Raw genomic sequence first — 18,979 nt, 5'->3', positions numbered from 1 at the left:
GCCTCTGCCTCCCAAATGCTAGGATTAAAGGTGAATGCCACCACGCCTGGCTTGGCTTGCCACTCTTGATCTTCCTGCCTTAGTCCATCAAGTTCTCGGATCGCAAACATAAGCCACCAGGTCCAATATTAGTGAGAGGAGAATGGGAATTAAGCCTCGGACCTGGAGGTAGATAAATTCTTTACCAAGAAGCTACACTCCCACCCACCCACCCCCCATTTTAAAAACTTCAACACAGTCTCGTTGAATTGCCCAATCTAGGCTTGACCTCTCTGTAAGCATAGGCTAGCTATTTCAGCTAGATCTTTTTTTTTTTTTTTTTCCCTAACAAATACATATGCTATGGAATACAATATGATATCTTGTAGGTTTTTGTTTTTTGTTGTTGTTTTGAGACAGGGTCTCTCTGTGTTAGCCTTGGCTGTCTTGGACTCGCTTTGTGGACCATGCTGTCCTCGAACTCACAGCGATCCACCTGCCTCTGCCTCCCAAGTGCTGGGATTAAAGGCGTGCCCTCTTGTAGGTTTTGAAATAGGATCTCAGTCTGTAACCCACGTTGGTCGCAAACTCACAGAAATCCTCCTGCCTCGATCTGGGTGCTGAACGGATGACAGGCAGGAATCACCACACGTGGTTTAGTAGTTTGCCCTAAGTATGCATTATGAAAAGAGACCAAGAGGTACACTGATGTACCTGGGAAACACAAAATTCCTTTCTGCTTTGCAGGCTCAGCCTAGATGAGCAACATCTGTGAGCCAGGCTCTGCAGGTTTAGTCCATGTACCAGCTTGTGCTGCCCGCCCCCACCCCAACCTCCACCTACTCGCCCCTGTGCTAACAAGAGGCACAGCTGGGAGTGCCTGGCTCATCTTTATCACCAGGAAGAGCATGCAGGCTGTCAGGACTAGAGATTTGCAGAGCTGACTAGCTCCCCAACACTTCTGTGACCATAACACTGTGCCAAGCATCCCTCATTAGTTGCCAAGCAGCGCATGTCCTGGAGCAGCGGTTCTCAACCTTGGTAGTGCTGCAACCCTTTTTAGTTCCTCGGGTTGTGGTGACCCCCAACCATAAAATTATTCTGTTGCTACTTCATACCTAATTTTGCTACTGTTATGAATCATAAGGAAATATCTGATATGCCACTGTCAAAGGGGTCAAGATCGACAGGTTAAAAACTACTGTCCTAGAACCAAGATCCGCCCCCCCCACCAAACTTTGAAGTGTAGCACGCTGACCATAGCCTTGTATGTCCTCTGGGGACCTTCACCCTCCCCAGCAGCTCCAGTTGAGTCTGCTAGGGCCTTGCTCCATGCAGAGCCCCACTTCCCAGAACCTCCCACCTTGCTCCCACTGGAAGGCCAGAGCTCCGAGCCCTTAGCCTCCAATTCCCGGGGCTGCAGGGTACCACAGGGCAGTGGCAGCTGCTAAGACGTTAATCCTGACTGAAAGGGTCTCCCCTCCCCCACCCTCCCCTCCACCATCTCCCACAGCAACCAGGGAGACAAGCAGACTCACCTGTGACCCCTTAACAAGGGGGAGGACTGGGGAGTTCCCTGCCCTACTAAAGAGGGAGGCAAAGTGGCCTAGGCAGCCACTCTGGTGGGTAAGGGCTGCACACAAGAGTGGCTTGCCCGGAAGCCCAGCCATGTCTTTTCAGAGTACCCTCAGCCTGTCCTTGGACAAACCCACTCATGCCGTTTGCATGGTGGGCATGGAAATCACCTTGGACATCAGTGGGTGAGGATGGGGAGGGGGGGTATCTTTAGGGGGTAACTATAAGGATGGTCTGGTGAGAGTCCCTGTGTCTGGGAGTCTGAGGTTCTCTTTGTTCCACTGTCTGGTCCCAAGGAGTTGGGTTTGGTCTCCAGGGGCCCTCCTGTCGCAGGGCAGGATGCGGACTTATAGCTTTCTTCTGCCTTTTGTCTGTTTGGGTTTTTTTTGGGGGGGGGGGGTTGTTCGTTTGTTTTTTCTGGTTTTTTTGAGACAGGGTCTCTCTGTGTAACCTTGGCTGTCTTGGACTTGCTTTGTCGACCAGACTGGCCTCTGACTCACAGAGATCCGCCTGCCTCTGCCTCGGGAGTGCTAGGATTAAAGGCATGCGCCACCACCGCCTGCCCCTTTCTTCTGCCTCTTACTTGTAAAATCCCCCTTAGCTTTGAACGTGAGGGGACGGCAGGTCTTACTTGTGGTTCGGGCATTTGCTCACTCTGTGTGTAGAAGCTGAGGCTTGTTGTTGGATCACTCATGAGCCATTGGGAGGCGGGGGGTGGGGGGGCAGGTTGGGGCTGGAAATCCTCAGGAAGAATGGAGATTCCAGGGGGTAGGATTAGTAAGAGGGGCCTGAAGACACTAGGACACGCCCTGGCCAAACTTCATTGACCACATTCCTCAACCCCACAAGATGGATGAAGATTAGAAAGCTATCCCTCCAACGCTGCTGCTACCGCCTAGGCTGGTGAGCCCTAAATGTGCATCGTTTCTGGCAAACCAGGTGTGCACCCAAGAAGTGCGAGTCCTTCAGCATCCGAGGCTCTCCCAGGATCTTGATCCACCTCTTCAGCACCGTCATTACTGGGAAGGAGGGTGCCGTGGTCTGGCGGCCAATGAGCCAGCCCTTAGAGGCGCTAGTGAGGATGGTGTCACCCAGCCCCACTATGGATGAGGACAAGGTGAGCCAGGGTGGGGAGGCAAGGGTAACCCTTACCTACCCAGGTGATCCCAATATGGAAGCCAGCAAGACTAGCTGAAGCCCATTGGCACCTATCTCTGGGCAGGGAGCAAGGCAGTGAGGGATGGGTGAGTGGGTAGAATCCGTCCATCTGTGTGTCTATGGCTGGCAGTTTCCTGGGGCGAGTGGCTCACCTGGGTAAGCACTGTTTTGCAAAGGCTAGAACCAACATTGTAAACTGAGCTGGGAAGAGAAGAAAAGAACAAGATCTTGCCTGAGCTACAGAAGAAGCTCAAGGCCAGCAACGAGCAACTTTAGTGAGACACACTCCAGTTTTGTCTGTCTTGTTTTGGTGGTTTGTTCAAGACAGTGTTTCTCAGTGTAGCCTTGGCCATCCTGGAACTTGCTTTGTCGACCAGACTGGCCTCGAGCACAAGAGATCCACTTGTCTCTGCCTCCTGAGTGCTGGGATTAAAGGCGAGCGCCATCACCGCCTGGCTCACACTTTGAAGACTTAAGTGGCCCAGGCGCCAGGGTTCTGCTTGAACACAGCTAGCCAAGATCAAATGCTTAGACCCAGTCTATGGCGCTGGAGCGTCTTCTCTCAGCCCTTAAAGGTCTTCTGTGGTCTCCACAGGTGCTGGTCTCTTACTACTGTCCTGACAAAGATGTCGCCACGGCCACAGCTGTCCTATACCTCACTGGCATCGGTGAGTCTTGCTGCCTCTGGGAGCTGAGGCCCACCCAGCCTTCCTATGGAGAGCAGGGCAGGTGTTGCCAAGCAAGGGAGAGGCTCCCTATGTATAAAACGCCTCCTTATTGGTCCTGAGGTATCCACACACCTGTTCCCTTGAAGTTCAGTTGCTCCTCCCTTTTGTCTTAACTCTGATTCTGGTTGTTGGTTTGTTTGGTTTTTCCAGAAAGGGTTTCTCTGTGTAGCCTTGACCATCCTGGATGCGCTTTATAGATAGGCTGGCCTTGAACTCAGATCCACCTGCCCCTGCCTCCCAAGTGCTAGGATTAAAGATGTACATCACCACCACCCGGCTTGGTTCTGGTTGGTTTTACTGGTAAAACCACTTCCCCGTTGTCATCACTGACAGGTCTGGTCCAAAGTCATTAGGTTATCTCACCATAGAGCTAGCTCTATCCTTAGCAGCTTTCCTGATCTAAGAAAGCTGTGCTCTCCATGTGTGAGTGCTTGCACATGAGGCCAGCAGGAGGGCATCAGGTACCTCGGGACTGGAGTTGGAGTTACAGGTGGTTATGAGATACCTTCTGATGCATGCTGAGAACTGAACTGAGATCCTCTGGGAGAGAGCAGTAAGAGCTATCAGCTGAGCCATCTTGCCCGCCCTATCTCGAAGCTGCTTTGTAAGAATCAGGTGGCTGAGCCGGGCATGGTGGTGCACGCCTTTAATCCCAGCACTTGGGAGGCAGAGGATTGCTGTGAGTTTGAGGCTAGCTTGGTCTACAAAGTGAGTCCAGGGCAGCCAAGGCTACACAGAGAAACTGTCTCAAAAACAAAAACAAACAAAATCAGGTGGCCACTATGGACCGCTCCTTCCCTGACTTATTTGGGGGAATTGGCCTGCCTCTGAAGACCCTGCCTCTGACCAGGACTGTCCAACCTGTGGCCCAGTTTAGCTATAGCTATATCCCAATATAAAATCATACACTTAAATTTTTTGATAGTTTTTTGCTGGGCCGTAACGTGCCTTTAATCACAGCACTTGGGAGGCAGAAGCAGGCTGATCATTTAAGTTTGCTATCCACCTGGTCTACATAGGGAGCTCCAGGACTACTAGGGCTACACAAGAGAAACCTTGTCTCAAAAAACCAATGAATTTGAGACTTTTGTTGTTTGTTTTTTGTTTTTCAAGACAAGGTTTTTCTGTGTAGCCTTGGCTGTCCTGGAGCTTTGTAGACCAGGCTAACCTCAAACTCAGAGCTCCTCCTTACCTCTGCCTCCCCAACTACTAGGGAGAACAGGCGTGTACCACAGCACACAGCTGAGACTTGTTTGTTTTTTTAAGACCGGGTTTCTCTGTGCAGCCTTGGCTGTCCCAGTCTTGCTTTGTAGAACAGGCTGGCCTTCAAACTCAGAGATCCGCCTGCCGAGTGCTGGGCTTAAAGGGGTGCACCATCTCGCCCAGAGATGAGACTATTTTTTTTTTCCAAAGATTTATTTATTATACAGTGCTCTGCCTCCATGTACACCTGCAGGCCAGAAGAAGGCATCAGCAACCATGTGGTTGCTGGGAATTGAACTCAGGACCTTTGGAAGAACAGGTGGTGCTCCTAACCTCTGAGCCATCTCTCCAGCCTGAGACTATTTTTTTTTTTTTTTAATGTGTGATTTACTCTGTGACATGACTGCATGGCTCTCTGGCACAGATTCTACAGGTGCAGATGCGGAACTTCTGGACACTGAGATATCACATTAGGATTTTTATCAACAGTGTCAGAAGCTGGGCTCGCTCTGTGAGAGCCACCAGAGCTTCTGGGCCCCATTAGCAGTCTGGGTGTCTGAACTCCTCCTCTTCCCTTTCAGAGATCTCCCTGGAGGCAGACATCTATCGAGATGGACAGCTGGACATGCCAAGTGACAAACAGGCTAAAGTGAGACTGTGACTGGTCAAGGGGGTGGGGTAGGAACCCAAGAGAGCCATCCCTGAGCCCCAGGCCCTTGTTTGTCTGACCTCGGATGTATCTTTAAGTTTCAGTGCTATACCCCAAGTCAAGGTTAATGAATAAACTTGTAATTTACTGAAAACGTAGCCAGCTGTGTGGTGTGTGCATGTGCTCATGCACACGTGTACGCACATGCCTTTTAACTCCAGCACACCAGAAATAGAAGTAGGAATATCAGGTTTTGAAGACCACTCTCAGTTAGGGAATTCCACGCCAGTTTGGGCTACAGTCGGTCCTGCCTCAAAACCAAATAGAGGCATATGTGGTAGCACCTCCCTGTCACCACAATACTGGGGTGACTAATGCCGGATGGTGAGTTTAATGCCATCTCAGGCTTTTACATAGTGAGACCTTGTCTCAAAACAAAACCAAAATAGCCGAGATTTCCAGAAGCACTGGCCTGGTTGTATAGTCGGCTATGACAGTTAGCTACCACCCCTGGACCTCTCGTGGGACTCGGCTCCTGCAGCATGTCTCTGTCCTTGCATGTCTATAAAACCAGGCAGCAGCTCTATTTTGCTTTTATTTGTCCAGTAGCTTTCTGTTCCCAGAGGTCCTCTGTCACCTGGGTCCCCGGGGACTGTGATGGCAAAGATCTGCATATGAGCATCAGAGGGGTTTGCTTGACTCTTTCCTGCCCCACTATCCCTTGTCGTTTGCAGAAAAGATGGGTGTGGGGCCCGAATGGCTGGGGAGCCATCCTGTTGGTGAACTGCAACCATAGCAACAGGGACCAGGTGGATGATCAGTCCAGTGAGCAGGCGGTCTTCAACGGTATTGTCCTTGATGTCCCCATCCCTCCTCTTCAAGCTCTGGCCACCCCCTTAGTGCACACACAGGTCACAGCTGATCTCGAGGATGACAAAAATCTTTTTCATAGGTCAAAGACGTGTCGATCCCTAGAAGAGCATTTGCTTAACACGTATGAAGACTCTGGGTGACGTTACTGACGTACCCAAGGGATTTATGCCTTGAAGCTGTGTAACAAAAGGCAAAATGGCTTCATACAAACAGATATAGCTTTTTAAGACCTCTATTAAAAGGAGGGAAAAAGGAACTGGGTGGTGGTGGCGCATACCTTTAATCCTAGCACTCAGGAGGCAGAGCCAGGCAGATCTCTGCGTTCCAGGCTAGCCTGGTCTACAAAGTGAGTCCAGGACAGCCAAGGTTACACAGAGAAAACCTTTCTTTAAAAATAGTGTGTGTGTGTGTGTGTGTGTGTGTGTGTGTGTGTGTGTGTGTGTGTGTGTGTGTGTGTAGAGGGAGAGGGAGAGAGGAGCACGAGAGTGCACCATTCATAGCCAGGTAGTTCGTGGTGTATGCCTTTAATTCCAGCACTCAGGAGGCAGAGGCAGGTGGATTTCTGAGTTCAAGGCCAGCCTAGTCTGCAAATCAAGTTCCAGGACAGTCAGGGCTAGAGAACCCTGTCTCAAACCAAAACACAAATTATTCACTGCATGTGTATAGCTACATGAGCTTTATATGTACCATGTGTGTGCTGAAGCCCTGAGGGCAGAGGAGGGTAGCAGATCTCCTGGAACTGGAATTCGGTTGGTTGTAAGCTACCTGAAGTGTGGATACTGGGAGTCAAACCCAAGTCCTTTAGAAGAGCAGCAAGTGCTTTTTTGTTTTTTGTGTTTGTTTTTGTTTTCAAGACAGGGTTTCTCTGTGTAGCCTTGGCTGTCCTGGACCCTTTGTAGACCAGGCTGGCCTCGAACTCTCAGAGATCCGTCTGCCTCTGCCTCCCGAGTGCTGGGATTAAAGGTGTGCGCCACCGCGGGGGGCTGCAGCAAGTACCCTTAACCACTGAGCCATCTCTCAGCTCTTATGCATGTGTTTTTGAGACAAAGGTCTCATGTAGTCCAGGGTGGCCTCAAATGTCTGATTATGTGTCTGCCTCCTGAGAGAATTACAAATGTGCTTTACCACACCTGGCTTATATAGCACTAGGGATTAGACCCCCCCAAGACTTTGTGGGTCCTAGGCAAGCACTCTAACAGCTGAGCTACATCCTGAGCCCCCACAGAAAGTCTTCATATCTGGCTGTGAGCCACCTGGGAGACAGAGATGAGAAGCTGAATTCACAAGGTGGTTGAGAACTCCTGGTTCCATAGAGGGGAGGTAGGGGTTACGCCCCCCCCCTCCTCCAGTGAGCAGGCTGCAGTGGGGGGGGGGGGGGACCTGGGGCATTTCAGGAGCAGAGGATCTCTAAGAAGACTTAAGACAGAAGATAGCTTGTACCTGTCATCTCAGCACCTGGAAGGCTGAGGCAGGGGGATCACTAAGAGTTCAAGGCCAACCTGGAAGACCAAGAAAGACTCAATCCAAGTTGCTCTTGCCCATCCTGGGGCCTGACCTGAGCCTCTGTCCATCTTTTTTTTTTTTTTTTTTTTTTTTTTTTGCCCAGAAATACAAAGTATGTCTCAGATGACTCTGATTGTGGAGGGCCCCGCCAAAGTCCTAAAGGAATACCGCCTGGTCCTCCATACCTCCAAGGAAGAGGCGATGAAGGCAAGAGTCTACTGGCTCCAGAGTAAGTCTCACCCCTACTCCACCTCAGCATACTGGTCACACGGTGGCTCGACTCCACCTCTTAACAGGGTACCCAGCTAGCATTGTAGGTCACAGGCTGTGTGGCCAGATCTGTGATGCAGGGGCTGTCTGGCTGCCACTTTTTCCAGAGAGTTAAGTTTACACACATCATGAGTTAGCGAGCTCCTCTGGATGATTGCCTCACCTCGGGTTTCTCTTAGCTGGGAAAGGAGAAGTGCATTTGGGCTGACAGGGACCTCTTATAGACACTATCCCAAAATAACTTCTGCTAGGAGGATCCATTCAAACAAAGGAAAACCCTTAAAATTGCATGTGGGTGTTTTGCCTCCATGTTTGTGTGTACCTGATGCCTACGGAGGCCCAGAAGGAGCATGCGGGATTCCCTGGAACTGGAGTTAGATGGTTGTGAGCCTGCAATCTATGTGGGTACTGGGACTCTAACCTGGGTCCTCTAGAAGGAAGAGTAGCCGGTGCTCTTAACCACTGAGCTGTCTGTCTAGCCTGGAACCACCTTCTTAGTCAAGACCTTGCTATAGTAAGCCTTCAGATTCTAGTGACTCTGAAGCCAGAGTGACCTTTGTCATGGCACATCCCAGGTGGCACCACCATCCCCTGCTGACTCCCTAGGAGGTAAGTAGCATGTGCTGTTTGCTGTCCAGGCTGATCGAAGGGCCTGGGGGGAAATGGTGGGTGGAGTGGACTGTTGGTTGCTGGTTTTGACTTCCATACCTGGCCTGGTTTAACATCTTTGGGAGTGGGTGAGAAGGGCCCAGGTGGTCCCTGCGATGCCAGGGAGACGTTTTGGTAGCTTAACTTTTTCTAATGAGAATGATCAATCTGGAGGGATGGCCACCAGCCTTTAGGTCTCTACTGTGCTTTTCCACTTAAGAAACTGAAATGGGCTTCATGATGGCAGTGTGTGTTGGAGGGGGCACCAAAAGTCTAGGTCCCTCCAGAAATGTCTTCAGAGGGGGTCATCCATGCATCCTCGTGTTTGTGGCTGACAATCCCGGCAAGGCTGCCAAGCCTACCTTGGCATGCTGAGTGTCTCACCTCTTAGGGGGCTCTGTTATGATTCTCCACAACTCAAGTGTGGAACTACCTACATCATTTAAATCAAACCCCCGAGTGTGGGTTCTCCAGCTGAGTCCAGACTCCTAATGTGTCCGTCCTAGGTCTCCAAAAGTATGCCAGGGCTGAGGCCGGGGGGTGGGGAGGGAGGTAACTCAGTCAGGAAAGCACTTGACATGTAATCGTGGATTACCTGAGTTCGGATCCCAGCGCACATTTAAGCCTACGGGTGGGGTGGCCATGCATCTGGAACCCCAGAGCTGCAGGAGGTAGAGCGACCATGGGATCCTTGGATCTTGCTGACCTGTAAGTCCCTGGTCCACTGAGAGAGACCTTATTTCAAATAGGGTGGTGATTAAAGACACCACCTATGCCAACCTCTGGCCTCCACATGCGTGTGCACATGCGTGCAAACACATGCAGTATGATGGTGCATTGAGTGGCTCTTAACAGTGCTTGACGGCCGGGTTGTGGTGGCGCACGCCTTTAATCCCAGCACTCGGGAGGCAGAGGCAGGCGGATCGCTGTGAGTTCGAGGCCAGCCTGGTCTACAAAGCAAGTCCAGGATAGCCAAGATTTCACAGAGAAACCCTGTCTCAAAAAACCAAAACCAAAACAAAAAACAAAACAGTGCTCCACAAGCCCTGAGGCCTGATGTCAAGATGGCTGGCAAGCCTTATATCTTTGCCCAGCTGTGCCGCTTTAACAGCTGGTCACCCCTTTTTTTTCTCTCTCCTAGAGGGCACCACTTCGGTATATGACCTGGTAGTGGGACCTGGCAAGCCAGTTCATGCCCTGGCTCCCTTTGAGAACCGAGGGAAAGAGGTTTTCTACATAGAAGCCACGGAGTTCCCGTCTGCCAGCTTCTCAGGCCTGATCTCCTTCTCGGTCTCCCTAGTGGAAAAGGCCCAGCCCCAGCAGGTCAACGAGGATCCCCGGGTTTAAGTGGAGGGGAGGCAAGGCACCGAGGAAGGAGTAGGGCTCTCGGCACAGCTTAGGGGTGTTACGGAAAGCTGTGGAAGGCAGCGGGCTCCAGTGGTAGGCTGAGATGAACAGCTGTAGACCACAGGGGGAGGTCCAGGGGGGAAGATGGCAGATGGAGGCAGGTCATGATGGAGACCCTGTCATCCGCTGCAGTTAATCCCAGAGATGCCACTATACAAAGATACAGTGATGTTCCGGGTGGCACCTTTCATCTTCATGCCTAGCACCCAGATGCCTCTTGAGGTTTACATGTGCAGGTAAGAGGGCCCGAAGCCACCTGGGCAGTATGGGTCACTTCCCCACCCCCACCCCCATAGTTCCCCAGACTGGATGGGAGACTTGAGAAAAGGTCTTTGGAGAATTTCGTAGTGGCCGCATAAATGTTGGGCCTGGGACTAGGCTAGAATCCCGGCTAGGACACTTCCCAATTGTGATTCACCAGTACAGTCAATGCTTTGAGGGTCTACTTGTTAAGTTGGATGTCTTGACATCAACCTCAAATGCTGCCCAAGGAAAGGACATCCACTGTGGATCTATGAGTGTTGGTACTCTGTATGAAAATACTAGGCCAGGTGGTGGTGGCACACGCCTTTAATGCCAGCACTTGGGAGGCAAAGGCAGGTGGATTTCTAGGTTCAAGTCCAGCCTGGTCTACTCAATGAGTCCAGAACAGCCAAGGCTCTGTTACACAGAGAAACCCTGTCTCAAACCAAAAACAAACAAAAACTAAAATCCCAAGTTTTTTCCAGGTGTGGCAATCCCAGCACTCAGCAGACAGGGACAGGTCAGGCTGAGTTTGAGGCTAGCCTGGTCTACATAGTTCCAGGACACTATGTAGCAATGATAAAGACCCTCTCTCAAAAAAAAAAAGAAAAAAGAAAAAAGAAAAAAAAAACCCTCAGATTTCCAAATGTGTCCACGCCCTCACAGATATGATGACCTCACTGGCCATCTTGAGCTGCCTAGCTTCCGGTTAGTCCCTTTTAGAACAGTTATCCAATTGTTTGAGCAGAGGAGCCCATACTGGGGTATAATAAATGGCTTGATCAAAAGGTGTGACCAGGCACCAGCATGATCTAGGCAGAAAAATTCCAAGGTAGTGAGTGACCTATGCTGAAAGGAGGCAGTTCTGTCACCTTGCAGGCAGAAAGTGGCCTTCTCCCTCACCTTCTCCCCCGCCCCCCCCAAGACAGGGAGTGTTGACTGTTCTGAAGACCTTGAAATCACAATGGGCTTCTCCCCTGTGGCAGGGAGATGCAGCTACAGGGTTTTGTGGACACAGTGACAAGACTGAGCGAGAAGAGCAACGTGCAGGTGGCATCTGTCTACGAGGACCCCAACCGCCAGGGCAAGTGGCTCCAGGTAACTGACACCTGGGGTGCGCTAGCCCTGGATGGGGGGGGGGGGGGGGAAGCAGGAAGGCTTGGCCCATGTCACAAGATGACCCTTAACAATGAGCCGGCATACCACCAAAGCATGCTTGCTTGTTGAAGATAATTCTAGAGTCCAGCCCGCCCCACGCCCCACCCTGTTCTTCCAAGTATTTCAAGGTCACAGCCGAGACCTCAGGGGCAGGTGTTGGGAGCTGGGCTACAAGTCTGGGCTTGTGCCTGGCCCAACATCAGGACCACAGCTGTCTCAGCTTTAGTTCCGGAGCGTCCTTCTGCTTCAAGCACATCTGAGCACTTAGCAGAGGCTGGCGATAAATAAGGACAAATGTCCTCAGTCCAGCCAGGCCCTGACTCCTCAGTGCTGAGAAAGAGAAAAGGGGACAGACATGACAGCCTTTAGTAGGAATTTAGGTAGCTGAGGAAACCTCCAGATGGCTCATGGGCTAGGCTCTGCTGGGGCTGGGCCACTGCCATTGATGAGGAGGTTGCGCTGTGGCGTGTGCTTGGAGGAAAGAGGAGTTACTAGGAGGCAGGTAAGAATTTTGCACCATGATCTGGGTGTGGTGGCGCACGCCTTTAATCCCAGCAGAGGCAGGCAAGTCTCTGTGAGTTCGAGGCCAGCATGGTCTACAAAGTGAGTCCAGGACAGCCAAGGCTACACAGAGAGACCCTGATTCAGGGAGGGGAAATTGCACTGTGGTTTAAGAGACCCTTCCAGCAAGGTACAGAAGCCATCTCAAAGCAAGATGGAGTGACATCTTAAAAAAGGTACACAAGCCGGGCGTGGTGGCGCACGCCTTTAATCCCAGCACTCGGGAGGCAGAGGCAGGCGGATCGCTGTGAGTTCGAGGCCAGCCTGGTCTACAAAGTGAGTCCAGGATGGCCAAGGCTACACAGAGAAACCCTGTCTCGAAAAACAAAACAAAACAAAAAAGGTATACAAGCCAGAGTTGAAAGGTCAAGGGCTAGGGATGTCGCTCTAAGTCCTTGCCTAGTATACAGAGTGCCAAGTTCAGTTCTCAGCTCTGTGTAAACTGGGGTGTGTGTGTGTGTGTGTGTGTGTGTGTCGGGGTGTATACTTGTACTCCTAGCACTTGAAGACAAGGGAAAGGGGGTGGGGAGATCAAGAACTCAAAGCCAACCTTAGCTGTCTCAAAGGAGCTTCCCTGTCCACACCCCACCCCCCCACCCAAAAAAAAAACAGTCCCTTGGCTGAGGTACAGGGAACTCTGGTGGTGGGAGATCTGGCTAGAAGGCATCCTAGGGCAGGTCAGAGGTCATAGTATTGACTGTCCTCAGGGGGGACCAGAAACCGATTCACTTGCTTTGTAAGTACACCTGAGAGGTCTGTCAATGGGTTGGGGGGGGGTGTGGTGTGGTGAGAGAAGAGATTCTCAGCCTTAAACTGGGAGGGCGGAATTTGTTGGGCAAAGCCTCTGGGGAAAGTTTTGAGTGCTGAGCGGCAGCCAGCCAGAAGGTTCCCCTCTACCGTCTCCTGGCTGCTTCCAGCGAGCCATGCACCATATGGATACCATCTTCCTGTTTGCCCCCAGGATGAGCTTGCCTTCTGCTATACTCAGGCTCCACACAAGACTGTGTCCCTGATTCTTGACACCCCTCGCGTTTCCAAGCTGGAAGAATACCCCATGAAATACTCACTGGTATGGAACTGGGTTACTACTGTCTCAATATAGTCAACTTCTCAGGCCTGCTGTTGAGCTGGGGATGCTGGGGGTGGGGTGGGGTGGAGTTGGGGGGTACCTGGTGGCCTCTGCGGGGGAGGGGGGAAGAGATGTTCATGTACCAGTCGGGCTGTAATGAGATGGATCCTACAGCCTGTCCCTTCTGCCCCTCCTGCTAACACTTTCCCCACTGGATCTCCTCCTAGAGCCCTGATGTTGGCTATCTGACCCAACAAACTGAGGACCACCAAGTGACTAGCCTGGACTCCATTGGGAACTTGTTAGTATCCCCACCCGTCAAGGCTCAAGGCAAAGACTACCCACTAGGCAGGGTCCTCATTGGTGGCAGCTATTATCCAAGGTGAGCAGGGAGACCTGATGGCAGGGGACCCAGGCGTCTTAAAAGAGAAAGGAAAAGGCCATCAACCCTGGTTCTCATAATTCTCAGATCCTTGTTTTATGTTCTTCTCAAAAGTGAAGGGTACTTATGTAGGACTTAAGTTAGAAAAAGCAAGCTTTGAGGGCTGGGCTAGGGCTGTGGGTCTCAGGGATTGGATCCAGGCCCCAGGCATGGCAACAAGCGCTTTTATCTTAGCCAGTTTGTTGGCCCAGAGTAAGGATTTTTTTTAAAGCCACGCTACTCATTGGCAAGGGCAGTCTGTGGCCTGGAGGTAGCCCGATTCTCAGTGGCCCTGCACCACAGCATCTCAAAGTTGCTCTTTCTGTCTTCCTCCCAGCTCCGAGGGCCGGGACATGAGCAAGACCCTGCGCGACTTCGTGTGTGCCCAGCAGGTGCAGGCCCCCGTGGAACTCTTCTCAGACTGGCTGATGACCGGCCACTTGGATGAGTTCATGTGCTTTGTTCCTGTAAATGACAAAAATGATGATGGGAAGGTTTGTGTTGGCTGGAGAGGGTGGATCTGCTGGAGGACCCTAGGGCTGTTCGCAGCAGGTGACCCTGGCCTCGTTCCCAGGGCTTCCGGCTGCTGCTGGCCAGCCCCAATGCCTGCTATGACCTGTTTGAAGAGAAACAGAAGGAGAAATATGGGGACATGACCCTGTTCGAAGACGTCAGAGCAGAGCAACTCCTTTCTAATGGTAAGTGGACTCTTTCTCACCTTGCACCTTCCTTAGTTTTTTGTTTGTTTGTTTGTTTGGGGTTTTGTTGTTGTTGTTGTTGTCGTCGTTTTTGATACAGGGTCTCAGGGCTGAAGAGATGGCTCAGAGGTTAAGAGCACTGGCTGTTCTTCCAAAGGTCCTGAGTTCAATTCCCAGCAAGCACATGGTGGCTCATAGCCATATAAGTTGAGATCTGGTGCCCTCTTCTGGTATGTAGGCATACATACAGGCGGAAGACTATATTATAAAAAATTTTAAAGGGCAGAGTCTGTAGCCCTGGCGGTCCTGGAACTCACTCCGTAGACCAGGCTGGCCTTGAACTGAAGAGATCTGCCTGTCTCTGTCTCCCGAGGGCTGGGATTTAAAGGCGTGTATCACCATGGCCTGGCCACCTAGTACCTTCTAGAGAGCTGGTTCTCAAACTTCCCTACGCTGCTACCTCATAACTGTAATTTTGCTGTTACGAATTGTAATGCAAATGTTTTCCTGCATTCTTTGGGGACTGCAACCCACAGGTTGAACCACTGTTCTAGAGTCTTCATTTTGTCATCCTTAGAGGGGGCCCAAGGAACCCTAAGAAGTGGTGGGATAGCCATTGTTGGGGCACCTCATACCAGAACAGGGCACACTATTGTCCAGGCAGACCTGAAGTGCTGAGCCACAGTAAGATGGCTCCATTAGCCCCAATTGATGCTTTCTGACTTCCAATGAGGGGTCTCTGGGCTTAGTGCCTGGCACTAACACTTCCAGGTCTCCCTTAAGGAAAACAATGAGGGGACCAACAGAGAAGGTGTGCCCTGGGCCATCTTCAGACAGAAACATGGTAGAACTCAAAGGGGACTGGCTTGCTCCAGAAAGGTGGGGTTGGGGGTAGGGGGAGCACCAGGAGGTTCTCCAGGCCTGAGTTAGAGACTTTGGATACCTACCCCTCTCAACTCCTGAGCGACGGTCTGTGGTAGGGCCCAGCAACACCCAGGAGTGAGAAGAGGTCATGGGGAAACATACCAGAAGGTCAAGGCTGTGTCACCTCCGAGCTGGCACCTGAGGAACAAAGTTTGAGTTGTTGACCACAGAGAGGATGCTGAGTCCCACTTAGGTGGATAGTGCCATACAGCTGTGCTGAGGGTTGAAGGGTCCAGCTGAGTTGAGTTGGGGGGGCCAATTTTGCCACCCTAACATACCCTGAGCTTGCTTCCCTTGAGTCAGCAGGGCAGTAAACCCTGCCTGGGTTTTCTGGTGTTGGGTACCATGGTCAGCACCAGATGGTAAGATACTAGACCCAGATTGTGGTCCCTGAGACTGATGATACAGTCAGTGGTCCAAGGATGCACCCGTGGCTGGGTACTGATCTGCCCCTTGCCTGGCCTCTCCCTTTCCACAGGGAGGGAGGTCAAAACCATTTCCCAAATCCTGGAGGATAAGGACTTGCGAAAGCAGAATGACTACGTTGAGGTAAGGGCCTGGAGTGTGGGGCTGTGCCCAAGAAGTCACTGGCACTTCAGGTCTTGTAGGGTCTTTGAGTGACCACTAGCCCCAGATAAGGACTTCAGGGATGTGCAGTGGGGTGCTCTGTTCACTGGGTCCTTCCTACTCTTAAACCAAGAATATCCTATGCCATGGTGCATGATGCCTCTGCACAACAGTAAGGGCCACCTACCCTGGCAGGGTGGGTACCAGCTGGTCTATGGCCAAGGTATGCCTTGGGCCCAGAGGTTTGATCTTATTTCAAACTGTTTGGCATCAGCAGGAATGTGCCCAAGGAGGGTATGTTGAGTAAGCAGGAGTGGCTGCTTAGACCTGAAGTTAAGACCTAAGGTCTGAAGATTGCTGTTTGACTCCCCCCCCCGCCAAACCCCTTTACCTGAGGGTCAAAGGGGCATTGTGACACTAGTGGCCACTCAGCGAAGACTAGTCAGGGATATGCTGGCCTCTTGCACCTTGGCCTTGGCCTTTTCTCTGAATTCACCTTAAAATTGTTATAGTGGAGCTGGAGAGATGGTTCAGAGGTTAAGAGCAGTGACAGCTCTTCCAGAGGTCATGAGTTCAACTCCCAGCAACCATTTATAACATGATCTGATGCCCTCTTCTGGCCTGCGGGTGTACATGCAGGCAAAGCACTTTATATTAAAGAAATACAGAAGTATTAACACAGTATAGTTTTTTTGTTGTTGTTGCTGTTTTTTTTGTTTGTTTTTTTAAGGAAATGCCATGGCACTCCAGGCTCACCAGCTTTGAGCCAAATAGAAGCCTCTCCAGGGCCTTTTGTGGATTTGTGTGAAAACGAGCAGCTCCTTCCTGACACTGTTCAGTCCTGTGGTCCCTCTCTCTTCCCTGTCTTGCAGAAGTGTATCAGCCTGAACCGCACCCTCCTCAAGAAGGAGCTGGGTCTGCTGGACAAAGACATCATCGCCATCCCACAGCTCTTCTGCCTGGAACTGCTGACCAACGTTCCCTCCAACCAGCAGAACACAAAACTCTTGGCAAGGCCGTACTTCCCCAACATGGTGAGGGCTCCTGGGCACACCTGGTTCAAACACATCAGCTGGTGCCTTGCTGGCCCACAGTGCTAAGATTGTATCAGATGGGCGTGGCCTGAAACAGGAGCCATACGTAGGCCCCAGGTTCAGGTGCTGCTATGAAGGGGTTAAAAAAGTAGGCTGCACGCCTTTAATTCCAGCAGAGGCTGGTGGATCACTGTGAGTTCAAGGCCAACCTGGTCTATAAAGTGAGTCCAGGACAGCACAGCCAAGGCTACACAGAGAGAGACCCTGTCTCGAAAAAACAAAACAAAACAAAAAAAAGATAGGCATCAATGAAGGAAGCAGAGGATAAGGGAAGGCATTCTTAAAGCTGCCTGGGATATAGGGTATGCAGACAAGGCCAGAGCAACAAATCCAGAGACAAAGACATGGTAAATCACTAAGGTCAGCTGCTGGTCAGATTTGCAGAGAAACACTGGCAGACACTGGAAAACTAAGCAAAAATAGATTGATTTCACTGAGATTGACTAGTGATGCCTACATAGACAACGGCTTTTTAGCAGGCTGGCCAACCCTAGGGAGTGATAAATGTAGTTTTTTCCCTGTATCTAATTCTTGCCCCACCCCCACCCCCACCCCACCCCACCCCCACTACCCACACCAGAAAGGGCAGGACAACTCTTTCAGAGCTCTGATCCTGCTTGACCCCAGCTCTGTCTCTCTCAGCTGCAGATGATCGTGTTGGGCAAGAATCTTGGCATCCCCAAACCCTTTGGGCCCCAAATCAAGGGCACCTGCTGCCTGGAAGAAAAGGTCTGTGGATTATTGGAGCCCCTGGGTCTCAAGTGCACCTTCATCGATGACTTTGACTGCTACATGACCAACGTGGGAGACACCTGTGCCTGTGCTATTGTAAACCGGGTGCCATTTGCATTCAAGTGGTGGAAGATGGCCCCTTAAACCCTGGGGCCCCCCCGGAGTGAATGGTCTTAACCATGAAGCAGTGTGTGATTGTTGGTGCCCTGGAGGGGAAGGGGGAGAAAACTGTCTTTACACTTAACTACAGAGGCAATAAAACACAGGTGATCTGATTGCATCTAAGCTGCCTTACTTTGGAGAAGGAAGGGGCTGGGGTGCTCAGGGAGCTGGTCCCATCTGGGATGGATGCGGAGTCGCTGTACCTTCCGAGTTTATAATGGGAAATTTAGCTGAACTTAAGCGCTTTGCATCTGAAGCAGCCAAGCCACACTGATCTAAACTCCGGGCTAGAGGAAGGAGGGGGGCACCCAACACCTGGTCTGCAGTTGAAACAGGCCTGAGGGGAGTTGGCATCCTGCTGGCAGGCAGCTGGCCCCAGCAGATGGAGGCTTTCTGGTCTCCTTGATCTGCCAATTGAGTGACACGGGGGATAAAGATAACCGGGTAAGCCTGTGCTGGCCCTCAAAGCCTGCAGTCTCCACTCCAAGTGTCCTGTCTCCCTGCCTGTGTCAAGGGCAGGTGCCAGACAGCAGGGGGCACCCTCTGTGGCCTCTGAGCGACCTTTGGCAAACCTGAACAGAGTGGTCATCATCCTGGACGGTCAGGGACAGAGGAAGTTCTGGAGCTACCAATGACCCCACCACCCTTAAGGATTGTAGGTAGCGCAGGTGTGGGGCTGCGTGGCGGGGGTGGCCTTACAGTCTGATGGAGCAAGGGGTGCAGGGCCTTACCCCAAGGCGTCCTGTAGCAGCTTCCTGCCCTGTATCCCTACAGTACAGACGTGACTGAACAGCTGTGGCCCGGGATGGAGGGATGGTGGTGGGGCTTTTGGTGATTTCAAGCTATGGAGCAGGGAGATGTGCTCAGGGCCAGGTATGGGCTTGAATTTGCCAGCTGCTCCGGCCTTGGAGATGTGAAGTTTGTGTTGCTTATTTGTACTTGGTGAATTGAGGCGGCGGAGAGCTTTGCGGCTGTGGCCCTACTCTTCCGGACCCTGATACACACCAGTAACATCCAGAGTGGAGTGCAGGGTTTGAAAGGGTGAAGGTTCCTCAGTCCTACTTGAGGTTTCTGGATGGTTAGTTGTAGATGCATCCTAGAGTCCCTGGGGGGAGCCTGAGCCTGGAAGAGGTACAGCACCTGTCTACCCTGGCAGGGTTCTTTCCCGGGTGGGACTCCTCTACCTCTGAGGCCCCTGACCAAACCTTTACAGGCCTCACAGGAACCCTGGCTGGCTTAACTTGGCTGTAGGTCCCCAGGCTCCAGCAACATGGACGCTGGGACACCTGCTGGAGGTGTCCATCTTCTGCAGCCTGCCTATCAGACACCCACAGAAAGCAGCTTCTCAAAACTGGGG

At 51.6% G+C, this 18,979-nt stretch overlaps 1 protein-coding gene across 1 annotated transcript; it reads left to right on the top strand.

Annotated features, from left to right (window-relative positions):
- Window positions 1–1,647: 1,647 nt before the first annotated feature.
- Window positions 1,648–17,604, top strand: Padi6 (peptidyl arginine deiminase 6). The gene is made up of 16 exons (XM_051171644.1): window positions 1,648–1,739; window positions 2,494–2,671; window positions 3,308–3,380; window positions 5,225–5,292; window positions 6,027–6,138; window positions 7,772–7,897; window positions 9,728–9,909; window positions 10,126–10,229; window positions 11,223–11,334; window positions 12,917–13,024; window positions 13,252–13,406; window positions 13,783–13,939; window positions 14,020–14,143; window positions 15,546–15,616; window positions 16,507–16,668; window positions 17,371–17,604. The coding sequence occupies exons 1-16, from the start codon at window positions 1,648–1,650 to the stop codon at window positions 17,602–17,604; spliced, it is 2,058 nt and encodes a 685-aa protein (XP_051027601.1).
- Window positions 17,605–18,979: the final 1,375 nt, after the last annotated feature.

This window comes from Acomys russatus, chromosome 29 (genome assembly GCF_903995435.1).
Source record: "Acomys russatus chromosome 29, mAcoRus1.1, whole genome shotgun sequence".
Lineage (NCBI taxonomy): Eukaryota > Metazoa > Chordata > Mammalia > Rodentia > Muridae > Acomys > Acomys russatus.
Note: the sequence above shows the minus strand (reverse complement) of the source record. Positions and strands in the feature narration are given on the sequence as shown.